Source organism: Triturus cristatus, chromosome 1_2 (genome assembly GCF_964204655.1).
Source record: "Triturus cristatus chromosome 1_2, aTriCri1.1, whole genome shotgun sequence".
In the NCBI taxonomy this organism is placed as follows: Eukaryota; Metazoa; Chordata; class Amphibia; order Caudata; family Salamandridae; genus Triturus; species Triturus cristatus.
In genome coordinates, this window is record NC_140580.1 from 853,160,583 (window position 1) to 853,186,211 (window position 25,629).

Genomic DNA, 25,629 nt, shown 5'->3' on the forward strand with positions numbered 1-25,629 from the left:
CGAGTTGACTTAAAGCCCCCATGCTTTAAGTGGGCCGGGTCCCTTCACGTCACAGACCTGGTAGTATTTTAGAGCAGACATTGAAACGGATCCCCATCGGGGCCTATATTTATGTCCTTAACCTCACTGGGAAAACACTAACGATTTCTGAACAATTAATGTAATACATGTTGGGGTAATCCATGTCTGTGATTTAGTTCTCGTTTATATTTCAGGTGTTTTACTGAATCATACACTCCAATCAGTGCGTTAGCTATCCCCAGGATGTTGTTTTTTTGTATTTGTTGTCCCATTCTGCATATTGCTCTTGGATAGTGCATAGTTTGCACTGAGTCACCTTCGGTTGAAAGCTCTGGAGTAGAGGCTGAAGGCAGTGAGAGGTTCTCACAGTGCCTGTCAGAGGGTAAAAAAGGTGCTCAGAAAACATGGTCATCCAATCCTTTCTTTCTCTCCAGGGAGCGCGCACACACACAATCATTGACAAGGCAAATAGTCCTGGCTAGTTTTAGGTGTAGGTCAGTTGATGTGTTATTATATCTGGATGTGATAACAGAGAGTAAGTCAGTCAGTAAAAAAAAGACTTATAGAGTGCGCGGATCTCCGAAGACGTCTTGGCGCTAGCATCAGACACCAAGTCCAGAAGGAAGACCTAGTGCGATGAAGAATGTGCAAAGAACCAAGTTATTAGCAGTTTCTTAAATTGACGCAATTGAGTTTGTGCTCTAAGCCTAAGGGGCAATGAATTCCACAGCTTGCAAGCGGCAATGGAGAAACTTCCGCAACCCCAGCGGGCTTTGTTAAAACTGGGGATGGCCACCATTTTGGCTGCAGTAGATCGAAGTGTGCGCTTGGGATTATACCATTATAAGGTCTTTCTGAAGAATTCAGGGCCAGCATTGTGAAGAGCCTTGTGTGCCATGCACAGAGCCTTGAAATTGACCAGCTCACAACCTGGACGCCAGGGAAGGTCAATGATGGTTTGAGAGACTGAATTAAATTTCGGAATTTTCGGAGGGATACCAAAATACCAGTCAGGTGACATACTATGGGAATCACAGAAATTTAGTTTACGTGGTTAAGCCACACCTATAATTATAAAGGCCATGACCCTTTTAGAGACCCCCACTTTTTACATCCCATTTAAAGCCCCGCTGCCCCCCAAAGATGTGGTAATAATGCACTTAACTGGAAAACGCCACCTAAATGAGAAAATCTAGAGACCACCCTGCCTCAGCGGCTCTTCATGACACCACCATGCCTCATTCACTCGGACCCATCTCAACCTTTCTGCTCCACAACACACGCATCTCAGCCACTCTTCCAGACATTATTAGTTTGACTGACTGTGCAAAAGCCACAATAATCTCATCTACTCGCCTGAATGTCCCCTGATTTAGGTCAGCCTGCCGGAAAGTGCCTACCACCAAACACCACGGCAATATCGACTGTAGGGCGGTGTCATGCACTCAAATACTCTACCTAGACTCTCCCGCCTGCCAAGCACAGTCTTCTCTGCATGACAATCACCATCTCCATCATGGCCACTCTCCAGACACACGCCTCGTGAGGTACACTTCCGACACCATGCCAACACAAACACAGTCAGTCTGCCGGACACCACCACCTTAACCTCCTCCCATTCTGCGCGTGACTTATCCCACTTTAAAGCCACTCTGCCAGACAAAGCCTTGGTCAGTCTACTACAGACACCTCCCCGTCTAATCTATCCTGACTGTAAACATATACTTTGCCAGCACCATGCCATCTTAGACACACTAGCTGGAACAAGCACTCTCCTTTAGTCATCCTCTGGGACACTGACACCATTTTCTTATCTCATTTGGCCACTGCGTCATATCAGGCGCTGCTGATGTTCCAATTACTGTCATTTTTACACCTTGCAAAGCATGCACGACTGCCCCAAAGCAAAGGTACTTTGACCCTAGACAGAGAACGCCATTGCGACAGTAAACGCGGAGCAAGTAAATTGGCCTTCAGCCTAAAGTTTCTCAAAGCACTGACACAGCGTACTTCATTCTCTGAATCCTTAATATTCCAGCAACTGCTCGGTCTCGCCTCTTTTTTTGGGGGGCAGGGTCATGGGGAAACGGTTATGCGTCTGAGAAATTCTTCACCTGTACACAAAACTCAACCTCCAGGACCGCGAGTGTTTGTGTAAGATAAAGCCGCAGTATACACGGTCACACTAATCACATTTTTAGAGGTCATTTCAGAAAAAGGAGTAGACCAGAGTTGGGAGCGATGGACCTACATATAGAGCAAAATGCCTTTCATAGTGGTCTGAATGTCCCACAGCCCTGCTCCCTAGACAGGTCTGTGGGGTGAGGGTTTCCCATAAGAAGGAGTCTACTCCACAGGCCTTGCAGGAGTGAGAGTCTCATCCTGAGAGCAATTCACGCCTGTTTGAGAGTCCAGGACCAAAAGCAACAGTCTTATAACGGATCTGACGGAGGTCTGTTCTGCCTTAACCCAAGCATCCTGCTCCTGAGATCAGCTCTGAATCCGAGGCCAGGGATTCCACACTAACACCAATCTACAGCTGGACCAAACCTTGAAATGTGACGTTCCCACACCAGGAACAGACTTCTCTGAGAGCAGGGCAATGTCAAACACACCATCGGTGGCCTGATCATCCTCACAAATAGTCATTCTCACTCCATTCACTCAGGCCAGCATCAGAAAAATCCCTTCTGTCACCTACCCCACCAACCGGCGACACACTCCTCAGCAGAGAACTTGGACACATGCCAAATTATCCACCAAGGAAAGAGTGAGCCCATTTTCACGACATTACTAAACGTACTCTGGCTCCCTCACCATGCAAGAATCCATATTAAAGTTTGTTGCATAAGCTACAAAACTATTCGTCTGAGAAAACCTAAACACTTGCCCTATAAAAGCAGGTCAGAGAATGCACATCAATTAGGTTGCCAGGTTAGACTTACAAAAGACTTACAAAGAATGTACATGTCAACAGGCTTTTTCGCCTTATGGACAAAGAATCTGAAATAGCCACCCTTTGCACTTCGGTCTTTCCCCCCTCATTGATGTAATTTAAGGGGAAAAAAATCACATCTTACCTCTTCACAACTTTCACGCTGCCCTTCGCGTTTTCCTTCTGAAATATTAACACTTCTGTGTTTTTAATTTATAGTAAGAAACAATTATTGTAAACATAACTTCATGTGTACAACAAGTGTCGGGTATGCGCCCTGCATAGAGCTCCTCTACAATAAGTAGCTAGGTGAACACTTTAAAAATACTCCAATAAAAATACTAAGCTAAGGAAGTACAAATAAAAGACATGAATGTACAAACCAGACCTGGCTTCTTTACACAAAATACTTTCCCACCGGAATCGAACACGGCATCTCTCACATATAAATCTTAAACGCTTCCTATTTCTCATCTAATCTACCCATAACCTTAGCTCTCTTTGCATTGGAGCAAAACAGTTCCAAGCATTCAACATCTTTAACCAACCTAGCACCAAACTAAAAACAGTTTTTCCACCTCTCAACAGCTCAAACAGTGCATGAGTCGTTGTGCAACTAAGGGCCTGATTACGTGGACCGAGGACCGCCAGACTCATGATGGCACGGCAGTGGAGGAACCAGCCACTGCTGCACTGCAGTCCGACCGCCCCATTAGGAGTACGCCGTTCGGACCGCCAGCTCTGCCGGGGAACCACCATTCCCTGGCGTTGGAGCGGCGGTCAGACACCACAATATGCTTGGCAGGACCTCCGTGGTCTTCCAAGCATATTACGAGTTTCCTCTCCTCCAGGGTTTGCATGGCGGTTCCTTCTCCATGTAAACCTTGGAGGAGACGAAACAAAGGGGGCCCTACAGGGCCACCCTGTGCCTCAACCGCATATGGATGCACACAGGGGACATAACATGTGCCCCCTGTGTGCATGCACAGAGGTTCCTGCACGGCATGGACTTTCAAGTTCCCACTGAAGTGCCTTTATGAAAGGTACTGCAGCCTTTAAAAGAGGCACCACCATGGGAAAACCACGCCACCGGCCAGACTACTACAAAAAAAGTAATCTGGCGGGCGGTGGCGACCTTCGGAGGAGCAGTGGTGCTGCGGTGCACCACTCCACCAAAAAGTCATTATCAGGGAATACGTGTAGTGTGGCTGGCCATCAAAACAGCTCAAAAAGCCTCCCAACAATCGGGCTGGACTAGACATACCCCAATACACACAGTCCTTAAGAGGAAGACTGAAATACTTTAATGAGGCCCTTGGGATCGGGTGGTAACACTGATTGCCTGTGCTATACATAAGTCATTGCAAAACACCGCTACTTCCACAGATGCCACCTTCACACGTTGTGACTAAGGAAACTTTCCATGTAAACACCTAAAAACAAGCATTTGCAATGCAATGGTCTCGGCAATATTATAGGTAGAGCAATTGGTATTGCTCATTATTTTTTTATCATTTTTGTATCCCTAAATAAATGGCATTGTCATTTCTATTGGCATTAGCTTTTTTTTGCATATGTGATACCTATTGCATTAGCAGAGAGAGAGTGAGGTAGTGAGATAGAGAGAGAGAGTGAGGTATTGAAATAGAGTGAGGTAGTGAGAGAGAGTGAGGTAGATAGAGAGTGAGGTAGTGAGATAGAGAGTGAGGTAGATAGAGAGTGAGGTAGTGAGATAGAGAGAGTGAGGTAGTGAGGTAGTGAAAGAGTGAGGTAGTGAAAGAGTGAGGTAGTGAGGGAGAGGGATGTTGTGAGGTAGTGATATATAAGCATAGAGTGATGTAGTGAGATAGAGAGAGAGGTAATGAAAGAGAGAGTGAAAGTGAGTTAGTGAGATAGAAAGAGTGAGGTAGTGAGATAGAGTGATTGAGGTAGTGAGTGAGAGAGAGTGAAGTTGTGAGGTTGTGAGCTAGAGAGTGAGGTAGTGATGTTTTGAGAGAGAAGTTGTGAGATAGTGAGGTAGTGAGATAGAGTGGAGTAGTGAGGTAGAGAGAGTTATGTAGTGAGAAAGAGTGAGGTAGTGAAACAGTGATGTAGTGAGGGAGAGGGATGTTGTGAGGTAGTGAGATGTAAGAGTGGTGTTGTAATGTAGTGAGATAGAGAGAGGTAGTGAAAGAGACAGTGAAAGTGAGTTAGTGAGATAGAAAGAGTGAGGTAGAGAGATAGAAAGTGAGTGATGTAGTGAGTTAGAGAGAGAGTGAAGTTGTGATATAGAGAGTGAGGTAGTGAGAGGGTGAGGTAGTGATCTTTTTAGAGAGAGAAGTAGTGAGATAGTGAGGTAGTGATATAGATAGAGGGGAGTAGTGATGTATAGAGTTATGTAGTGAGAGAGAGTGAAGTAGATAGACAGTGAGGTAGTGAAAGAGTGAGTTAGTGAGTGACAATGCCCTTTTCAACTGACAGAAACACAGTGACCATTTATTTATCTGGGATGCTTGGTCTGAAACTGCGGAATCTTTTGAACTCCTAACTGAGGATCTGACCAAAATACCTCATCTTTAGATCTGCAAAGACAGCGGAGTCAGCTGCAAATGGAATTTTTCTTTTTATTCATATGCCATTTCTTTTTTCTTCTGCAGCCCTCTCTTGTTATTTTTTTTTAACTTTTTCTTCTAATCATTTAACAGTTTCCAAAATGTGTGTATGTTGTACATTATGGATGTACAAAAGCCAGTTGGCTAATGCAAATACAAACTAAACTAGGGCTGTGGTCGCCCTCGCCCGCTGCTGGCTTGACACGTGGACATCTGTGCACCATATTGTTTTGACCTCTGGCCTTTTGTATATCTCGGCGCATCAGTTATTGTAAGAAACCAGCAGGTGTCGTGGCCCTGGTGCCCAGGGGCGAGAGAGGGCTTTTGCACCTCAACGAGGGAGGTCTTTTACTATCAAACAAGATGCATAGGCACATTTTTCTTTCTTTCTTGGAATAGAGACCAAGTCATGGTTGCCACGCCTTTGGTTCATTCGTGTTTTGCCATGCGCAGCCTCCATCTTTAGAGTTAGGACATGGGTTTGCAGGGCTGCAGTGAATTGGATTTCCTGTCTGCAATACAAAATACAACCCTTGAAAAGAAGCTCACACCGCAACTTAGTGCTGTGACTCCCTAAGGAATCAATATCTTAAACTGGGCCAGGGAGCTCGCGAAAATGTGAAATTGGTGGCACGCCCTCCTTTCAGACTGGGTGCTGCTGTTAATCTTTCTGCTTATTCCCCCCCCCCCGTGTGAATCTTTAAAAATAGATAAACGTTGCTCAGTCCTGGGCAGACACCTAAAAGGTGAACTGTTAGAGAAGAGAGAACGAAACGCACGGGTTGAAGCTTCGCACAGAGAAGATGTGTTGTTAATAAAAGCTTCCTTCCTGTGCCCTGACTCCCCAAGACCCACGTGTTTTTATAAGCATTTTTTGTCTCCCACGAGAGGTGCCTTTTGGAACGCTTGCCGCCCCCTCTGCTTCCTCCGTACCTTCCTTCCTGGCCTTCAAATGAGCTTAACGTTTTTGCATCTTGCACCAACCTAAGGCGTTGTGTTTTTTGTTCACATGTGTTGAAGTAACAGCTGGCATGTCGCAAGCCCAGGCCTCTTTGTCTGCCTCGGTGCGGAGTGCGGGTCCTCGACGCACAACAGCAAGAAGATCCTCGCGGCCAGACGATAGCAAACAAATGGCGGATAGAAGCTTCTAAACTTTTTCGGATTCGGGGGCGTGTTCCTGCTGTTCTAAAAAGGGCGTGGCTAAAAAGTGGAAAGAACAGCACGGAACACGCCCCCGAATCTGAAAAAGACGGAGCTTATTTGGAGGGACGGCTCTCTCCTCCAATGGCTGGCCTCCGTTTGGGAAGCCAGCCAATGGAGGAGAGGCAAAAAGAGAGGCGGGCTAAATAGCCACTCTCAGAAACATCAGATCTCCGGACTTCCGGTTCTGCCTTCGGCAGACCGGTAGTCCTCGACCTAAAAAGAATAATACTGTGGAAATGGAAAGCGTATCTTGACCTCCTGCATAGTAATACATCAAGGTGATTAGATATCGCTGCCTAGTAGTCAATATAATAAAAAGGCCTACAAAATGTACCATAAACCTATATTGAGTTCTCTCTTGAAAAGATCTACATCACATAAGGAGGTTCCTTTTCTTTAAATGCATATCATCCACTGTACATCCAAATAACTCTCTGCATCGCCATCCAGATACAACCACCAGAATTATTTTTGTAGCCTTCTTTTGATCAGAGCCATACCAAGATGCCTTTGATGAAAGATCTCAACTGACACAAATTATACCCAAGATGACTGAAAAATATTTCTCATGGACACAATGTCTCTTTTAAATAAATGCTTTTTGGACATGTTTAATGGATTGTAGATCCACCGAGCCACCAATAACAAAATGTAGAATCTTTCTTCAGGCTAATCTTGCATATGTGCAGTTTATTTCAAGCAAATGCTTTCTGTTAACTCACCAAATGGTTGTGGTTGGTACATTTGATAAAAATACTTTTCCATCACATACCAAAAATACTCCAGCAACCACTTAAATCACAGGTTTTCTCTCTCAATCGCCGAATAATTTATCTTGCTGTACTGACGTTACAGCCTGTCAAGACTACAGAATAGATACCTGGGATATTCAAACATCCCAGGTGAGATCTACCTTCCTCCAAATGTGTTTTGATGGCCTCACTGTCCCATCCTAGCGCCACCATCCCTATTTCTGCTCTTGCTTCACAGGCACTTTTATTTAGAAAGCAAAACCATGGAGTGTCCAGTCCGATACCAGACTCCTGGTCACGTCATCACCTCCCTGATGATCCTTTTTGTTCCCTCTACCCGTATCTCTCTCCTTCGCTTACTGTCCACTGATGCTAGCCGAGGCATGACTGGTTGTTTTGGCCATGTGTACCGATCACTAGCTCATTCAGATTGGTGAGGATTCCATCTCCCAAGCAAGGGGGTGGAACCCTTTTGCAATACATGGGCAGCACTATTAGATTGTGAATGGACCTAGAACCCCTGCACTCTACGCATGCAGAATGTGCTGCCGGTCCTTCATCTGCCATCCTTCCTGAACCCTGCCAGCAATGTACCTGAGAAGATGAACTGCAGAGCAGCAACAACACTGAAGGGTAAGGGTCTCAAGTATCCTTCTCCAGAATGCTGCTTCCTCATGTGGGGTGTCCTTAAATCGGGTGCATTACTCTTGGGGACAAAAGCCGAGAAATTTACTTCTGAGATATTGGAGCCTAACTTGATGACTACAGCTGTGAACTGTTTGTGTCGGATTGTGCAATTAGAACTGGTTTTCCGTACGCTCACACTTGGTGGACATGTGCTCTGCAATTCTTCGTGTACAGAGCATCCGCGTCACACCTACCCCACTCATCAGACAAGGCAATGCCATCTCTAAATCATGTTTTTTATACTGATTTCTGTATCTCCTCTAGCAAGCATTTGATTATATGAAAGGTGTAAAGTTGGACCCTGTTAACCTCAAGGCTTTAGTTGGGCCAGGTCCCTCCGGGTCTCAGACCCAGTAGTAATAGAAAACAGACATTGAAATGCGTCCCTATCACATCCTGCATCATTGTCCTTAACTTTACTGGTAAAACACACTCGTTGATTTCTGAATAATGAATGTGAAAAAGGTTAAGGTCGTTAATGGCAGCGATTTAGTTCTTGTTTATATTTAACGTAATATTGCATTTTAAGCTTTTTTCAGGGTGTTTTTTGAATTTTTTTCCACGTCGCTATTACTCTTGCATAATCCATATTTTGAACTGAGTCGCCTCCAGGTGTTTATACCGGCCATCATTAAGAGATCTAGAGTTGAGGTTGAAGGTAGTGCGAGTTTCTCACAGTGCTTGTCGTTGGGTCAAAAAGGTGCTCGGAATACACGGTCATCCAATTGTTGGCCTCTCTGCAGAGTGCACAGAGCAATGGTCACGTATTTCAGTTGCAATTGCGATTCTGTTAAAATGTGTGTGAGGTAGGTACAGCTGCCAAAATATTAACTGGGCAAAGTTAAAGAAAATGGGGTGCTTACAAGTGAGTGGATGCTTAGTGTGCATGGGGGAGGTGAAGTAGAGATGATAGGAAGTGAATAGAGGACAGAGATAAAAGAGGGTGCTGAAGAGGAAGGAGATGAGTTGTAAGATTTGTAGATGGTGGAGAGAAAACATGCATACATAGCTACATAGCTATAGAATGAACATAACAGGAATAATTGAGACACTGTAAAGACGGGCCTCAGTAATGTTTCATTCACAGTCTTATAATTTCAGAATTAAACATAACAGGAGTAATTGAGTCACTCTAAAGAGGATCACTCCTTCCACGTGCCTCAGTAATGTTTAAGTCATAGTCTTATAATGGCAGATTTTAAACAATTTCAATATTAATTATTTATAACAAAATCATTGTTGCAACTCATTTATGTTAAACACCTAACCATCACTTACAAAGCCAAAAGCCTTGACTGGTTTAAGGTGTATGTCAGTTGTTGTGTTATATAGTTGAATACAACAGCAGAAAGCTCAGACCGGCACCAAAATACTGGTTAGATGGTACACTAAACGAATTACAGAAAATTAGTTTATGTGTTAAGCCACGCCCTTAATTACATAAGTCACACCCCTTTTCAGAGCGCCCCCCACACACACACACATTTTTCATCCAACTTAAAGCCAGGGTTTACTTTGCATGCTTAATTTGATTCACTTCTATGGGGCTGACCACCCACCCATCAGGAATCTGTGATTAACATTACACAAGTATAAACAGAAGTTCCTTGGAGAGACAGCTAATGTTTTAGTTGAGAGTATGACCCAAACTCAAGGCGCAGCACATATGCACCCAAACACGGGTGAGCAGAAGTAGTAGGCAATATGGTCATAACTGAGTACCAGAGTCTCAGGTGCAATTCAAGGACTGCTTTACCGCATTAATGCACAATGAATTAGCAGCATTCAACGACACTGGTTAACTGAGAACTCCAAGTTATTATCTAGCTCTATGATTTATTTCTTTTGTTTTAATTTATTTTTAGTTGTCGCAATGTCGCAAGCCGTTAAAAAGACCATTGTGCCCCCAGTCTGATGTGGCCTCTACTCAACATCATGCTCCCAGATTCCGAGCTAATATGTGAAGTTACCTCACCCCACGTGTGAGACGTAAATCTAAAGATGATTTATCTTCAGGACATGCTGTATTCAGGGTATGGGCATTCAACACACCCAGGGCTTCTGGTTGGTTAGTTGGCCTGCCTTTCTAAATTCCTTTTCTCTGGTTGGTCAATACTGTCCATCTGTCCTGCTTTTGTGTGCTTGGTTGGCCATCTCTGGGCATCTTCTTGCCTCCTCGCTCGCACCCCCACGTGTCATTGCTGCCTTCCTTCCTGCGGCATGCCCCAGCCCACTGCACGAAACTGCATTGACTCTTGTGGCATGCCACGCTTTAGCTTTAAACACCTAAAGCTAAAGTGAGGCACTCTGTGATTGCTACAATTATAAACAAACAGGAAAAAAGGCGGCCGCACAACTTCTTTTTTCTATCTACTGATTTTTGTAGCAATGGTGGCACGCCACTTTTTAGCTTTAAACATCTAAAGCTAAAGAGTGGTGTGCTGCCATTGCTACAAAAGTCAATAAATAAAAAAACAAAGGCAGGCGGTCGCAGTATTTGTTTTACATTTGAAAAGCAATAGCTCGACATTTAACTAATGCGAGAGCTATTGCATTGCAAATGCTTGTTTTAGGTTTGGCCTAGATAGTACGTGCGCTGTCTCTGCGAGACATGTTGTTTACATGCAGTGGTCTTACAGCCTGACCATGGCTTACAGCCTGACCATGGCTTACTATTTCTTAGCTTCACCATCACTCTCATTGCCTTCGTTCTCGTTTGTCACAGCATGTGGGTGTCATGTCCTCTTCTTGTTTGGCCCTTCCCTGAAGCATGGACCATGTACTTCTGTGCATCCACTGCTTCTGTTTTGGAGCTACTTTTTTCCTTGTGTTCAAGCACTTCATGTGAGTGCTTGTGTTTTCAGTCTATCTCTCATATCGCAGTCCATGTAGCTTCTAGTCCCTCCCACCTGTCCCCCTCCCATGTTGCTTCTTTTCCCTCTGGCCTCCCTACCTTGTACTCTATGACATTGTACTCTATGCCACTCAGCTCTTCTCTGTACCTCTCTACTCTACACCACTGCACCCAACACTACTCTATGCCACCGCACCACTCTATGTCACTGCACTTTAGGACACTCTACTCTGTACCACTCTACTCTATGCCACTCACTCTATTCTACTTTGCGTCACTCTACTCTAGGCCACTTCACTTTATGTCACACCAATGTACTCTAGGCCACTTCACTCAAAAACACTCCATGCCACAGAACTGTACACTACTCTACGCCAAAGCACTCTACTCTACACTACTCTTCACTGCACTCGACCCTACAACACTCTACTCTACGCCACTGCACTCTACTCTGTATCAATCTACTCAATACCGCTCCACTTTAAGCCATGCTAATCTACACCACTGCACTCTACTCTACACCACTCAACGCCACTGCTTTGCACCCCTCTACTCTTTGCCACTGCACTCTACTCTACACCACTGCACTCTATGCCACTGCACTCCATGCCACTGTGCTCTATGCCAGTCTATTCTATGCCACTTCACGCCACTCTACGCCATACCACTCCACACAATGTCACTCTATGCCACTCCACACTGCTTTACGTCATGCCACTCCACACCGCTCTACGCCATTCGTCTATCCATTCCATTCAACTCTACTCTATGCCAATCCACTCTACAACACTACATTCTACACCACTCTACTAAAGTCCACTCCATTCTTTGCCACTCCACTCTGCACCTCTTTGCTCTACGCCATACCACTCCACACAATGTCACTCTACGCCACTCCACACTGCTTTACGTCATGCCACTCCACACCGCTCTACGCCATTCGTCTATCCATTCCATTCAACTCTACTCTATGCCAATCCACTCTACAACACTACATTCTACACCACTCTACTAAAGTCCACTCCACTCTTTGCCACTCCACTCTGCACCTCTTTGCTCTACGCCACTACAAGCCACTCCAGTCTACGCCATGCCACTGTACTCTACTCCAATCCACGATGTTGTACAACAAGGCTAAAAAAACATTGGCAAAGCCAATAGCTCTCGCGTAGGCAAAACGTATTGGCTTTGCCAATGCTTGTCTTATAAAGTTGTGTATCTTTTAGCTCCCAAAAGCCGTCTTTGTCCCATCCTAAGCTCATTGGTCACAGTTCTTCTGTCCTCTTCGACACTTCAATCTCTAGGTAATTTGTATCTCAAATGAGTAAATATGCAATGGCGAGCCCCAGAATGCAAAGAGAAAAGCAACGTGGGCTGTCACTCATCCCTGAAACGAGGCAGTATTTTCAACCCTGACACAAGTCAACTGGAGAGCTCCTAATTAGTCGCTTGCTTCCCATGACCATATTTTAAACAGATCTGCAACCCGATGCTATCGAGCCCTGGCTTCTAATTCAAAAGCTCTTTACTCCCTTGAACGTCTGTGAACCCATACTCAAGGTGTGGGGGGGGTGGGGGGTACAAATCACTACATGCAAAGCGCTGCTGGTTCTCGCAGAGCAGCCTCCAGTGTGCTTTAAAAAAAGTGCCTAGTATATCAGTCTGACAACAGAAGAGTGTGATCAACTCGCGCACACACGCCTCCTGGTGCCCGAGTGAGGCGCGGTATGCAGAGCTCACTGAAGGGTCAGGTCATTCCCATGCAGAGGAACGCACCATTAGGACTCGAGGGGCACAGCGAGCAGCCTGCGGTGTTCACACATATATGCAGACCTTTCCTTTTAAAGACGGACGCTCCCGATTGTACACAGACAAAGGCACAATATTATTTTTTGCTGTTTTACTTTCGCCTTTTAAACTAATCCTCACTCCAATGCGATTTAATAGATAAAGACAATTTTGTATCTTCCCTCAACGAGTCGCAGTGTCATCCTTACCCTGTGCAGGAACGCAGCAGGAACCTCCTGAGCTGTAACATGGCGTGGGGTGGGCATACACAGGTACCCCAAAGGGTGAGACTGGCAGCAACAGCTCACACCAGGGCACGAGCCTCCGCTTGCACTGACACCTCCCTGCGTAGCTGTAACACGCTGCCTGATTGGTTACCCTCGACATCTTCCCCTGATTGGCCAGCCTCCTACCCACCTCCCGTTTGCTTTCACTTGTAAGCTTGGAGCACATGGCTGTGCCCGGGTCACGTGCACCTGGAGACACTTGTTCGTCTCAGGGTGACAGCGCAAAACTGCGTGGGGACATGCAGCTGGTGGCAGTTTGACACACTGTAGGGTGACAGGGAAGAGCATAGCGCAGAGCAGTGGTTCGGGGCCCTGGTGGCAGTTGTTGTACACCCAGGCAGACAGAGGCATAAGAGTGCTTGCCTTCTTTAGGTTGTAAACATAGGTCCATTATTGCCTCTGTACAAGTGAATGTATTCTTTAGTGGGTGTTACTTTATGTGGCATTATGTGTATGCTGTGCTAGGTTGTTATGATTACGTTAGCTTATTTTGCTGTTTGCTTATTCTATTTGCTGTGGCGCATATTTTTCTAAGTTCTCACATTTTCCTATATCACTTTTAATAGACAGGAGTCAGCTGTAGCTACATAAATATTTACATCTAATAAGGATATTTTACGTGCATCTAATATGGCGTAATAGTGTATTTTTGGCCTGTAATCAGGACTACTGTCCTTATTCGAATCCTTGGTGTTTTACACATAATTATATATTTGCTGTATTTGCCACATAATCAATCATCTTCTGTATAAATTTCAGATTTTAACAAAAATGTTTTGCTTCTAGCTTGAATGGTTCGAAAGTTACAAAAAAACACTGGCACGTATTTCCCCACAATGGCAAGCCCTTTTCTGCAGTGCAGGTCACTTTTCAATTGCTAGCCCTTGTTTTTAGGTGTCAAACTGATACTAATTGACTTTGATAAGACAGTGTTAACGGGCAAAAATTACAAAACAGTGACGCACTACTGCAATAAAATGTGCACCATTACACCATATAATTTGCCTTTTCCTTTTGCATAGTTTAGTCAACACTGCCGCATGGTTTGGCCCTCGCTGCCACATAATTAAAGCGGCCCTGGCATTGCTGCTCTACTGTAATAATTTGTAGCAGCTGAATTGACTCTTCTGTATGCCTGTTGCCAAAGCCAGCAGTAGGGCCAGCAGAGTGAAAGCAAGTTCTAACTACTGTTTGAACAATGGAAGCGATAACCAGCTTTACTGCTCTCTTTCTTATCTGTTTTCCCATAAACCCCCAGTAATTAGCTGATAAGGAGACTTTTATGACAATCCGTTAACTTAGTCCTCTGCTGCAGTTCATTACAGGAAAGTAGAAATATCAGCATGTCACCTCATGCTCTGAAATACTACTGGGTTTGAAAGCAATTCGCATAAAACCATGTAAAATATGTTATGTAACATAATGCAAGCTGCATGTTCTCATGTTTATTTTCAAAGTATACCCGTCACGTTTATTGTGCTTATGGTCAACCATAGTTTCTCTTTCAATAGAAGGAACAAGAGACTCATTATTTAAAAGAGGGTTGGGTGAGGGTGATGGCTGGTCACATATAAGGAAAAGGTAATACCTATAATACATACATTGCATCTCATCTCAGAGAGATGTTTCGAGGGACCTCAGCATGTAGTGATGTCATAGTTACATGCACGAGATGATCGCAGTGCATGGAGCCTTTAACGAGGCTCTTGCGTACGATCATCTTGTGTGTCAACATGTTATTGATTAAAAGGGGGTAGTCTATATCTTACATTTGTGGACCTAAAGTCCGCATTTGACATGGTGGACCGGAACCAGTTATGGACCATTTTATTATCAATGGGGGTTCCGCCATATTTATGCCAACAATTTAAGATCTTACACGAAGGCACTTTTGCCAGGGATTGTTTTGGCAAGCAAGGCCAGTTAACTGGACCATTTCCGATTGAGAAGGGCGTTAGACAGGGTTGTGTGCTTGCCCCTTCCCTGTTCTCCCTCTTTCTCAACGGGCTTATCGAAGATCTCCTTGCCATAAACAACATTGACTCCCCCAAACTGGCCGCCCAAAGATTTCCCGCATTAATGTTTGCGGATGACACTCTGTTGCTTTCAAAATCTCCAATGGGTATGCAGCGGGTGTTGAATCAGTTTGTCAAATTCTGTAATAAAAGGAACCTGGTGGTCAACATCAACAAGACCAAGTATATGGTCTTTAATGCTTGTACCACCAATCGCCCCCATCCAATGATGGAAGGCAGACCCCTCGAAAGGGTCCCAATTTTTGACTACCTGGGTTTAACCTTGAATGATAAAATGGGTTGGGGCCCTCAATTGGCCAAGGCCAATTTAAGATTAACACAGGCAGCTGGGGGTATCCTAAAAGTGCAGAAGAATTGTACCCACAAAATAATAAGTGCCCCCCTCAAAATGTTTAGAGTCCAAGCCAGGGCATCATCCCTCTATGGTGCGGAACTCTGGGGACAACTATCAGCAAGTGACCTATCCATAACAGAAAATAATTTTATAAGGCAACTACTGGATTTGCCAAGAAGTACTCCCTTGGGCCCGCTCTGGTTGGACTTGAATATTCGTCCAATCGCAGATGCCATTGCTGCTCGGCCCCAACTTTATTGGAGGCGGCTGTGGAGCACTCCTGAGCTGGTGAACTATAAGGAGGAACTTAAAGTGGTTATGGCCTCACTAGGATCTGGTAGGATCCCTTGGCTATCATTTATAAGACAATCACTCACATTGATTGGGCTCGAGGATCTCTGGTTAAACCCTGAGGTCTCTTGCCCAGCCATTAAAAAAAAAAAACATGACATATGTTGTAAAAGATTTTCATTTAAGGAATTTCTTCCGCTCAGTAAAAACTTCAAGCTTAACTGACACCTTCTTGGATGTTAAGTCCTTTTATAGCTTTGAGCCGGATATTGATGTTATACAACCCACCTTGGTGAAGAAGCTTTACCTGCAATTCAGATATGGCACCCTGCCCCTCTATTCCAACATTGATAGGTAAACAGGGGGTCCGGCACGTCCTTGTCCAGGTTGTCGAACTGAGGAAGAAACCCCCGTACACGTTATTCTTTTCTGTCCAGCATATGTTAACATCAGGAGGAAATGGATAATCCAGTTGTGTAAAAATCTGGGTGTCAAGCAATATTTGGTTTTTTTCAGGATTTTAAAAACTGACACCAATGCAGTGATTGTGTCTGCAGTAGCCAAATATCTGTTTTCAATGTGGTCAATTCGAAGGAACTTGTTAACTAACATTGTTACACATCTGCACTAAGTCTATTGGATCAGGAGAGAACAAATAGCATTTTATCAGTATAATAATTTTTGTTTTATTAATTTTAGGGCCCTAGACACTATTTAAATTTTATAGTTTTAAAGGATATGCTTAACAACTTAGATATACAATTGTGATATATGCATGAGCTGTTTTGATTGATTAACATATTGCATAGAATTGCTTTTGTAATGTGCTTTTATGGTAAATTTAACCGCAATAAAGCTTAATGATGATGATGATTAAAATATGTCCACGCTCCGCGCCGTTCACTGCCTACCGGTTTTCCAAGCAACTGTTAGTTTTGTGCTGGAATCCGTGGCAGCAGGACGTTGTGGTCGTGGGTGAACTTCTTCCTGGAATAAATCATCCTTTATCTCTTACTGGCTTCCTGGATTGTTATCCAACATCTTGACGACGATTTGATGTTTCACCCACCTACCATTTTCACCAATTTCTTTGGATTTACTTCCCAAATCGATGTTCAGCAGAAGGTCAAGAGACACGCGTCGGACTCTAGCTTCTTTGTGTTCTTCTTTATGAAAGCTAGACAAGACGCATTTGTCCTCGTTTTGACTGATAACATCATGGACCTACGATTTCAGCATTAGTCTTCTGCACAAAAGTGCCGCCTCTCTCAAAAACGGGATCGCGCACGTCGATCTCCAACGTTCACGCCCTCTCCACAACTACAGGGGAAGTACCAACTCTCCTCAAAACGAGATCGCGCACGTCGATCTCCAACGTTCACGCCCTCTCCACAACTACAGGGGAAGTACCATCTCTCCTCAAAACGAGATCGCGCACATCGATCTCCAACGTTGATGTCTTCCCTACAATCCAAAATTTAAAGATACAGCACACCATTTCCAAGCAATTTTCAACGCTACCGGCTTGTCATATTCCAAGTATTCAAAAGCACAGCAACAAGATTCAACCGATCCTCCACACTTAAGGTATTTACAACTGCAGCAACCATATTTTACGTACTTTAACATGTTGAATCTTACAGAAAGACTATAAAAAAAAGAACAATATATATTTTTTTTTAATATATATTTAGCCACTTGATTATTTTACAGTTAAACTTGCTTGTGAGGTAACCAAACGGAACTGTATAATATGACCAAGTTTCTTTATGTTGAATAAACAGATTGATAAAAAAAAAACTTGCTTGTAAGTGTTTCTAAATTGCCCTTACATACAGACTCTTAATTTTGGGCACCTTATCTTCCTGTAATTTTTCAGGCCGTGCCTTCGCAAACTATTCAAGACTTAAAAAGGTATTTAATTAAAATTGTGCTTATCTCAGACCTTGTGACAACATGGCGAAATCTCAACAAATTACTACCCCTCCTCCTTTTCTTCAGTCTCCTGGTAAACCTAGTGTTAAATGGCATCAATGGTTCAACATTTTTGACAATTATCTAGTAGCAATTGATGCTACAAAATATCCAGCTGTTCGTAAAGCAGCCATCCTATATAGTTGCATTGGCCTCGCAGCACCACAAGTTTTTGATAATTTACCTCACTTCGCTCGTACAGGTTCTGGCGATGACTGGGACACTTATAAGGAGGCACGTGCTCGCTTATCAAAACAATATGATGAGGAACCTAATATTATATTAGAACAACACAATTTCTTTAAAAGAAAGCAAAATATTGAAGAAACAGTGGAAGAATACATTGCAGAATTGAGAATACTGGCTTCCACATGTGAATTTGGTGAAAATACAGATTGTGCAATACGAGACCAGTTCGTATTCAGTTGTTCCTCGCACAAAATCCAAGAAAGATTGTTAAGTTGCAGAAATCCAACACTATCTGAAACTATTGATATCGCTAAATCATTTCAACGTTCCATGGTCTCATCTAAGGCCATTCTCGATGGACATTCCATAAATTCTGTTACAAGTCAACCTGAAACAAGTGTCTCTGCTATTTCAACTTACAATTCTGGAAGGAACTTTCAAAGAAAAAAATTAATATGCTACAGATGTGGGTCAAAGTCACATATTGGGAATTCTCCATTATGTCCAGCAATAGGCAAGAAGTGCACTGTTTGCAAAAAAAATTGGACATTTTCAAGGAGTATGCAGAGCAAGGAAACCAATCAAAATTAACAACATAGACATAATGGAAGATGTACAAACTATTTCAGAAAAACTTACTAATCTGGTTATGACAATTGAATGCAATGCTATTTGTGATGTTGGTACTGCTAAAGGTCCATGGTGTGATATTTTTATTGCAGATCTTCCATTTAGAGCCATGGCTGATTCGGGATCTCCTATCACAATCCTTTCAGAGATCTCATTTGTAAACACTTGGGATAATTCCATACCACTCACTCCAACAGACATCAACCCTAAGGCATTTGGGGAAAATGAAATTGATATGCTTGGATATTTCAAATCCAATTTAAAATGCTTGGGCCGTTATGTTTTTACAAAGATCTATGTTGCAATCAAGGGTAGAGACATTGTGGGGTGGCAAGACCTTGCAAAAATGGGAATCTATCTCAAACCAGGTTCTGACAACCCTATTGTTCTTGGTGATTTACCAGAAGGATACATTGCAGAGGATACTGATAGTATTAACGCATTAGCAATTAACTATTCTCTTTCAGATCTTTCCACTAATATTAATGACATTATCAAGCAGTTCCCTTTGGTTCTTACTAACAAAATTGGTACCGTGTTGGGTTTTGAACATCAGATAAGACTCAAACCAAATGCCCAACTAGTTGTACACAAAGTTAGACCCTTACCCCTCAGCGCCAGAGATGATCTTAAGAAAGTATTAGACAATCTTTGTTCTGAACGTATAATTGTTCCTTGTGATTCATCTCAATGGGTTTCTCCCATCGTCGTTTGCAAAAAATAATCAGGCGAGGTGAGGCTCTGTGCTGACTTGCGCTCATTAAATAAGAACATCATTATTGATTGTCACCCCCTTCCAAAAATTCATGATCTTTTAGCTGGCATAGGGGATTCTAAGTACTTTTCCCTAATTGACCTATGATCCGCATATCACCAAATTCCTCTCAGTGTAGATTCTCTAGAATTCACCACTTTTATTACTCCCTTTGGGGCATTTAAATACCTCAGGTTACCATTTGGACTTGCATCCGCTGCTAGTGTATTCCAAAAGCTCATGGATTCTCTTTTCAAAAACATTTCAGAAGTCCAGGCATATCAAGATGACATTTTGGTCCACGCTAGCAGTCGTGAAGCCCATAATCCCACCTTGACCAAAGTTTTACAAATTTTGTCCTCCTCTGGCATGACTATCAGACACGAGAAGTGTAAATTTGGTGTTCAAACTCTTGATTATTTGGGTCACACACTGTCACCAGAAGGCATCAAACCTAAACTTTCACTAATACAAGCAGTACATGAGGCGTCACCTCCAAAAGATAGAGACGCTCTACGTTCTTTTCTTGGCTTGGCTGAGTACTATGCTCGCTTCGTATACGGTTATGCTCAAATAGTTGAACCTCTTCGAGCATTGCTTAGGAAAGGTACAAAATTCTCATGGAGTGATGATCTGCAAGACACTTTTAATAAGGTAAAAGTCATTATTGAACGTGCCCCAGCTCTCAGTCCATTTCAAGATAATTGTAGTTGTTTCCTAAATGTTGACGCCAGTTTGTCTGGCTTAGGAGCTGTTCTTTGTCAGTGGGTGCGAAATGAGGAACATACAATTGCATTTGCTTCTAGGACATTACTACCTCCGGAAACACGTTATAGCACAATTGAAAGAGAAGCACTCGCGTGTGTCTGGGCTATTGAAAAGTTTAGATCCTACATTTGGGGGCGAAAATTTGATATTTTCACTGACCACAAACCCTTAGTTTATATGCTTTCAAATTCTGGCCCCAACAAAGCATCTGCTAGACTCATACTTTTACTATCTACCCTGCAAGAATACCATTTTATAATAAAACATTTACCGGGAGGAAAAAACTTTAGAGCAGATTGTCTCTCCAGAATGTCTTTAGAAAATGTTCAGAAGGAAGACGATAATAACATTTCTGAGTGTGTGGTCAGTTTCAGTTTCATACGTCTTCATTTAGATTATTAAATCATAAAATACAAGTACATAAAAATATTACACTTAAACAATCAATCATACAAACAATTGTTTAAAACGTCATATTAGTGCTTGACAAGAAGCACGCTTTAAGAAAAGATTAAACAGTATATAAAGACACAGTATGAAAGGAATAAAACCCAATATTTAGAAAAAAGGAAAGAACCAGAATAATTAAAAATATCTTGCTCTAATTGCCCAGGCCCACCCTAGGTACTTTGCTACCTCGATTACAACCAATTCAGAAGTATTGGTTCTTAGGGCCCACAATGCCTCTGTACTTCCTCTAATGTTCATCCGTTGAAAGATGGGCCTGATCCATTTATTCCTTGGTACATGATAAGCAGGGCAAGCAAAGAAGAAGTGACCCTCACTCTCCTTGTGATCATTACACCAGGGGCAGTACTCATTCGAGCTACCAACCCATTTTTTAGAAAAGGACCTTACTGGTAAACAACCAACTCTGAACTGGTGGTATAATTTTTTATCCAGACTCTTGGTGATAACATCCCAATAATTCTCTAAAAAGGGATCTAATTTATGCACCAGAAATCTGCCAGTGAGGGAGGCACTGTTTGAGCACACAACAGATTGATATCTAACTGATGCCCAATACAATAACTTGAAGGCTTGCTTAGAAGGAAAAACAGAACTCCCCGGGGAATCCCACAAGTGGATAAGACCCATTTCAACCAAGATTTTTTTCACTTCGCGGAAGTGTGTGGTCGCCACTATAGATGCTGTTGTGGGGTTTCCCTCTATTTCTGAACATACTTGGAAGGTAGAATGTGATAAAGATCACAACCTACAAAAAGTTAAACAATTCATTACTCAAGGTTGGCCAGCAACCAGAACACTATCTTGTGACTTGCAGAAATTTGCTCATGTTGCTGAGAAGCTCTCTATTGTGGGCAAAATCATCATGCGTCATGATTTGTTTGTTCCCCCTGAAAAGTTGCGCAAGAATATTATCCAATTAGCGCATCAAGGTCACCTTGGTATTTCTAAAACCTGTAAGAGAATTAAGGAGTTTTATTGGTGGCCTTCCATTGAGGCTCAAGTCAAATCCACCATAGAAACATGCCCAGAATGCCTTTTATCTGATAAAAAATGGAAGACTTTACAAACTCCTTTACACCCTGTACCTTTCCCAAGCGGGCCTTGGGATAAAGTAGGTATGGACTTTTCTGGGCCATACAAATTACTTCCCATGCACAACAAATTTTTAATCTTGTTAATTGATTATTTTTCCAAGTGGATGTTTTACTGGTTTTGTGATGGAGCTACTACTGAAAACACCATTAAATTCCTAGAACATGTGTTTAAATTAGAGGGTTCACCAAAGTCCATAGTCACTGACAATGGTACGCATTTTTCATCACAACGTGTGTGCAAATTTCCGGAATCTCATGACATACAACATTTGAATGTCGCACTTTATTCCCCATCCTCAAATGGCCCAGTTGAAAGAGGTAACAGGCTATTCAAGGAAGGTATCCAAACTGCTATTGCATCAAATCCAAATGTTGATGACTATTTGAAAGATAAAGTTTGGTCATACAACACCACTCCCCACTCCACCACTGGGGTTGCACCTTTCACACTACTGAGAGGTAGAATGGTACATTCAAATTTATTTCCCACATGGTTGTCTAACAAATCAGAACGGAAAAAGGATTCAGTAGATGTGATCAGAGACAGGGTAAAGAACATCCAAGAAAAGATGAAATGTCAATTTGACTCAAACAAACACTTTAGTGGAGATTCTTTGAAACCGGGCGATTGGGTGTTAATTAATAAGCCAACGAAGGTGGTGAAGGGTTCTTCTAAATTTTCTCCTCCAGTTCAAGTTTGCAAAGTTTCTAAGGGTTCAGCCTTTTTATTCAACAAAGGGTGGTGGAACAAAAGAAGTCTAGTTTTGATTTCCAATTCTCAAGCTGACATCATATCTAACCATTATGGATTAAATGCAGGTTATTCACAATCCTACAATTGGTTACAAGACGTGGTTCCTGCAAAAGCTCAAAATGTAGAAACTTTAGCTAAGCCCCCTTTTCTCATGTGTCAAGCACACTCTTTAGTTGGCCTACAACTACACATTTGAGTGACCAAGAGGTAGCAATGTGCGGGAAAAACATCACTCGCACAAGAAGGTTACCGGTGAAGTACAAAGATTATATTTTAGAATAATTCAATGTTCATGTTACTCATTCTTATTATGTGAACAATGGATTTGTTTATTGTGATCTTACTTCCACTTAATATAGATTGCTACTTTAATAAATATGTCATTTTTATTTTCAATTGTTAAGCGGAAAGATGTTGTAGTGATGTCATAGTTACATGCACGAGATGATCGCAGTGCATGGAGCCTTTAACGAGGCTCTTGCGTACGATCATCTTGTGTGTCAACATGTTATTGATTAAAATATGTCCACGCTCCGCGTCGTTCACTGCCTAACGGTTTTCCAAGCAACTGTTAGGTTTGTGCTGGAATCCGTGGCAGCAGGACGTCGTGGTCGTGGGTGAACTTTTTCCTGGAATAATCATCCTTTATCTCTTACTGGCTTCCTGTAATGTTATCCAACAGCATCACTTGTCGTTTTGCCACAAACCTCATCATTGACTTGCAATATCTTGCGATGCATGGTAGGAGCTACTTTATTCCATATATATTGTGCACATTATGTACTTAATTGTTTCAGGGCCCCAAAAAGATAAGAGTTGGATCTAGGGGACAATAGGGGGCCCAGCAAGAGCTAAGGTCAAGCATTGTCTCCCCCAGGTAGTTTAATGTAAATGTGTAAATGGCACAGGCTGCAAAGACACGGTACAAAGGGATAGGTTAAGGGCAGGGAGGGCAGGGCAGGGCTTAGGTGACAAAGATATTTAGGGTTGGGGCCATAGAGTTTAACCATTTGGCTTTTGAACATGTGAAAATAGCCTCCAAACGCAGTAAATCCTTCCCTGAACCCATCAGATTTATTAAAGGTGGAGTAGTAGGGGTAGCGTCCTCGCCAGCCTAGGTACCCACTAATGACAACATCACACACAGGCCTTAGTATAACACGTCTTTATTCGTTTGCATGTAAATGCACACTCAACATTCTAAACCTGCATTCACTTCACACCGCTCTAACACTTACGTCACAGTTCTACGGAGTCCATGAGGAGAGAAAAGGGTTTTGTCATTGCTAAATCACACAACACTACATCCCCCCTCTGTTAAATAAAAAAGCAAAGAAAAAAATATATATACAATCATAGCTCTTCGATAAGTCTTCCTGGCGCTCTGATCACACGCCCTGATCATATCGTCGGAAACTGGGGATAGGTAGTAGAAGTGTCCATGATCTGCATTGGCGATGTAGGAGAAACAGCAGTTAGGGTTTTTTTAATTGTCCTTTCAGACCCAGCCTCTAAACTGACATCGGTGCCTGACAAGCGATGAGCCGGATGTTGGAAATGCGAGGAATCTCTCATAATGGACTTCCCAGGACGTTGGGCAGTCCCCATGTGTCATTTGCTGGTGATAACATTAAATGGCTCAGCTTCGAAGGGAGCATTACATTTCAATGTTCTAGGCTTTTGCATGTCAATGCTTGTCTGCATAGGTCTTCATTTTCCTTTTATGATCAAAGCCTTTGATACAGGTTTCTTCCCCAGTTCTTTATCTTCTGTTGGTCCATTGAGGTTACTTGGTCGTCATGGCTCTCTGGAACGTCAAGGTTGCAGATCGTTTACCTGTGGTCAAGTGAGGGGTCCAACAATAAGATTGAAGAGTAGAATTCAAGACAGTTTTAAGGTTGAGCTTTTCCAATACAGCATGCTGAACAGTTTTCGTAAGAGTACTCATGAAATGTTCGAGAAGGTCACTGACCTGTGGCCAAAGAGGCGTGCCATTCTGATGCTTCACATTTCGAGAAAACCTCTGAATTCTCGGCTGTTGAAAGGTGGTCCGTTGTCACCCCATGTCACAAAGATGCAATCTAATCTCATGATGACTCTTTCTTGAGTGATGAATGAGAGAACTTCTATCAACGTTCACCATCAGGTGATGTCCATTGTCAAGAGGACCAAAGAAGTCAACTGCAATTCTTTCCCACACATGCTTTGGCAACTCTGACATGTTTATGGTGTGTTGTGTGGTTTTCAATGAAAGGCAGTTGCATAGATGGCAGGCCTTCAATTCTCTTTCAACTCTTTCATCAAGATGAGGAAACCAGACTCTGTCTCGTAAAGCTCGTTTTGTGGTAACGATTCTACGATGTCCTTCATGGGCCAGTTCAAATATCTGTTTTCGCAGACTCTCCAGAATAACAACAAGTTTCGAACCTCTCAGGATAATGCCTTTTTGAGTGAAGGACAGTTCATCTTTGACATTTTTAAAGTTCTGGTCTTCACCGTCCCATGGTAGGAGGGCGAGTGTGCTGGTTCCAATTCTGATGTGTAATAATGTCTTTTAGTTTTGCCATGTCACTAGCTTGACTCGTGGCGGTGACAATTTGATCCAATGAAATGGCGGCTGTTGTGCTTGATTTCACAATGAAATTTATGTAGGCTTCAACCGTCTTGGGAGGGGTACCATGCACTGTAGAGGCACTCGTGAGAAGTAGTCAGCAGGGTTTTGATCTTTCCCTGTTTGGTGCACAATTGTCTAGTTGTATTCTTGTAATCATAGACCCCAACATTCAATGTGGCGAGTCATCTTGGCCTTTGGATTGCCAAATTGGTCAGTAATGCTCGATGGTCCAGCACAAGCGTGAAAGGCTTTCCATATAAGAATATGTGGAAATGTTCACAAGCCCACACCACTGCTACACTCTCTTTCTCCGGTTGTGAATAAGCACATTCAGTTTGGGACAAACTTCTGCTTGCACATGCCACAATATGTTTTTGAGCATTTGAGTGTTCACAGTGCTGTGCAAGGATTGCCCCTAACCCAACTGGGCTAGCATCGATAACAACCTCTATTTGAAGCTTTGGATCAAATTATGGCATTTCAGTAGCATTATCAATAGCGTGTTTGATTCTCTTAATACTTTGCTCGCATTCATATGACCAATTAAATGAAAAACTCTTTTTTGTCAAGTCTCATTGGAAAAGATATGGCCATAGAATTGT

General features: G+C 42.9%; 1 protein-coding gene across 1 annotated transcript in view; it reads right to left on the minus strand.

Moving 5' to 3' along the window:
- Nucleotides 1-13,194, minus strand: part of ALDH4A1 (aldehyde dehydrogenase 4 family member A1) — a 229,373-nt gene extending 216,179 nt beyond the window's left edge. Inside the window, exon 1 of the mRNA XM_085609038.1 lies at nucleotides 13,041-13,194. Coding sequence (XP_085465164.1) covers nucleotides 13,041-13,081 — 41 coding nt within the window. The 5' untranslated portion in view covers nucleotides 13,082-13,194. The remainder of the gene's footprint in view (nucleotides 1-13,040) is intronic.
- Nucleotides 13,195-25,629: the final 12,435 nt, after the last annotated feature.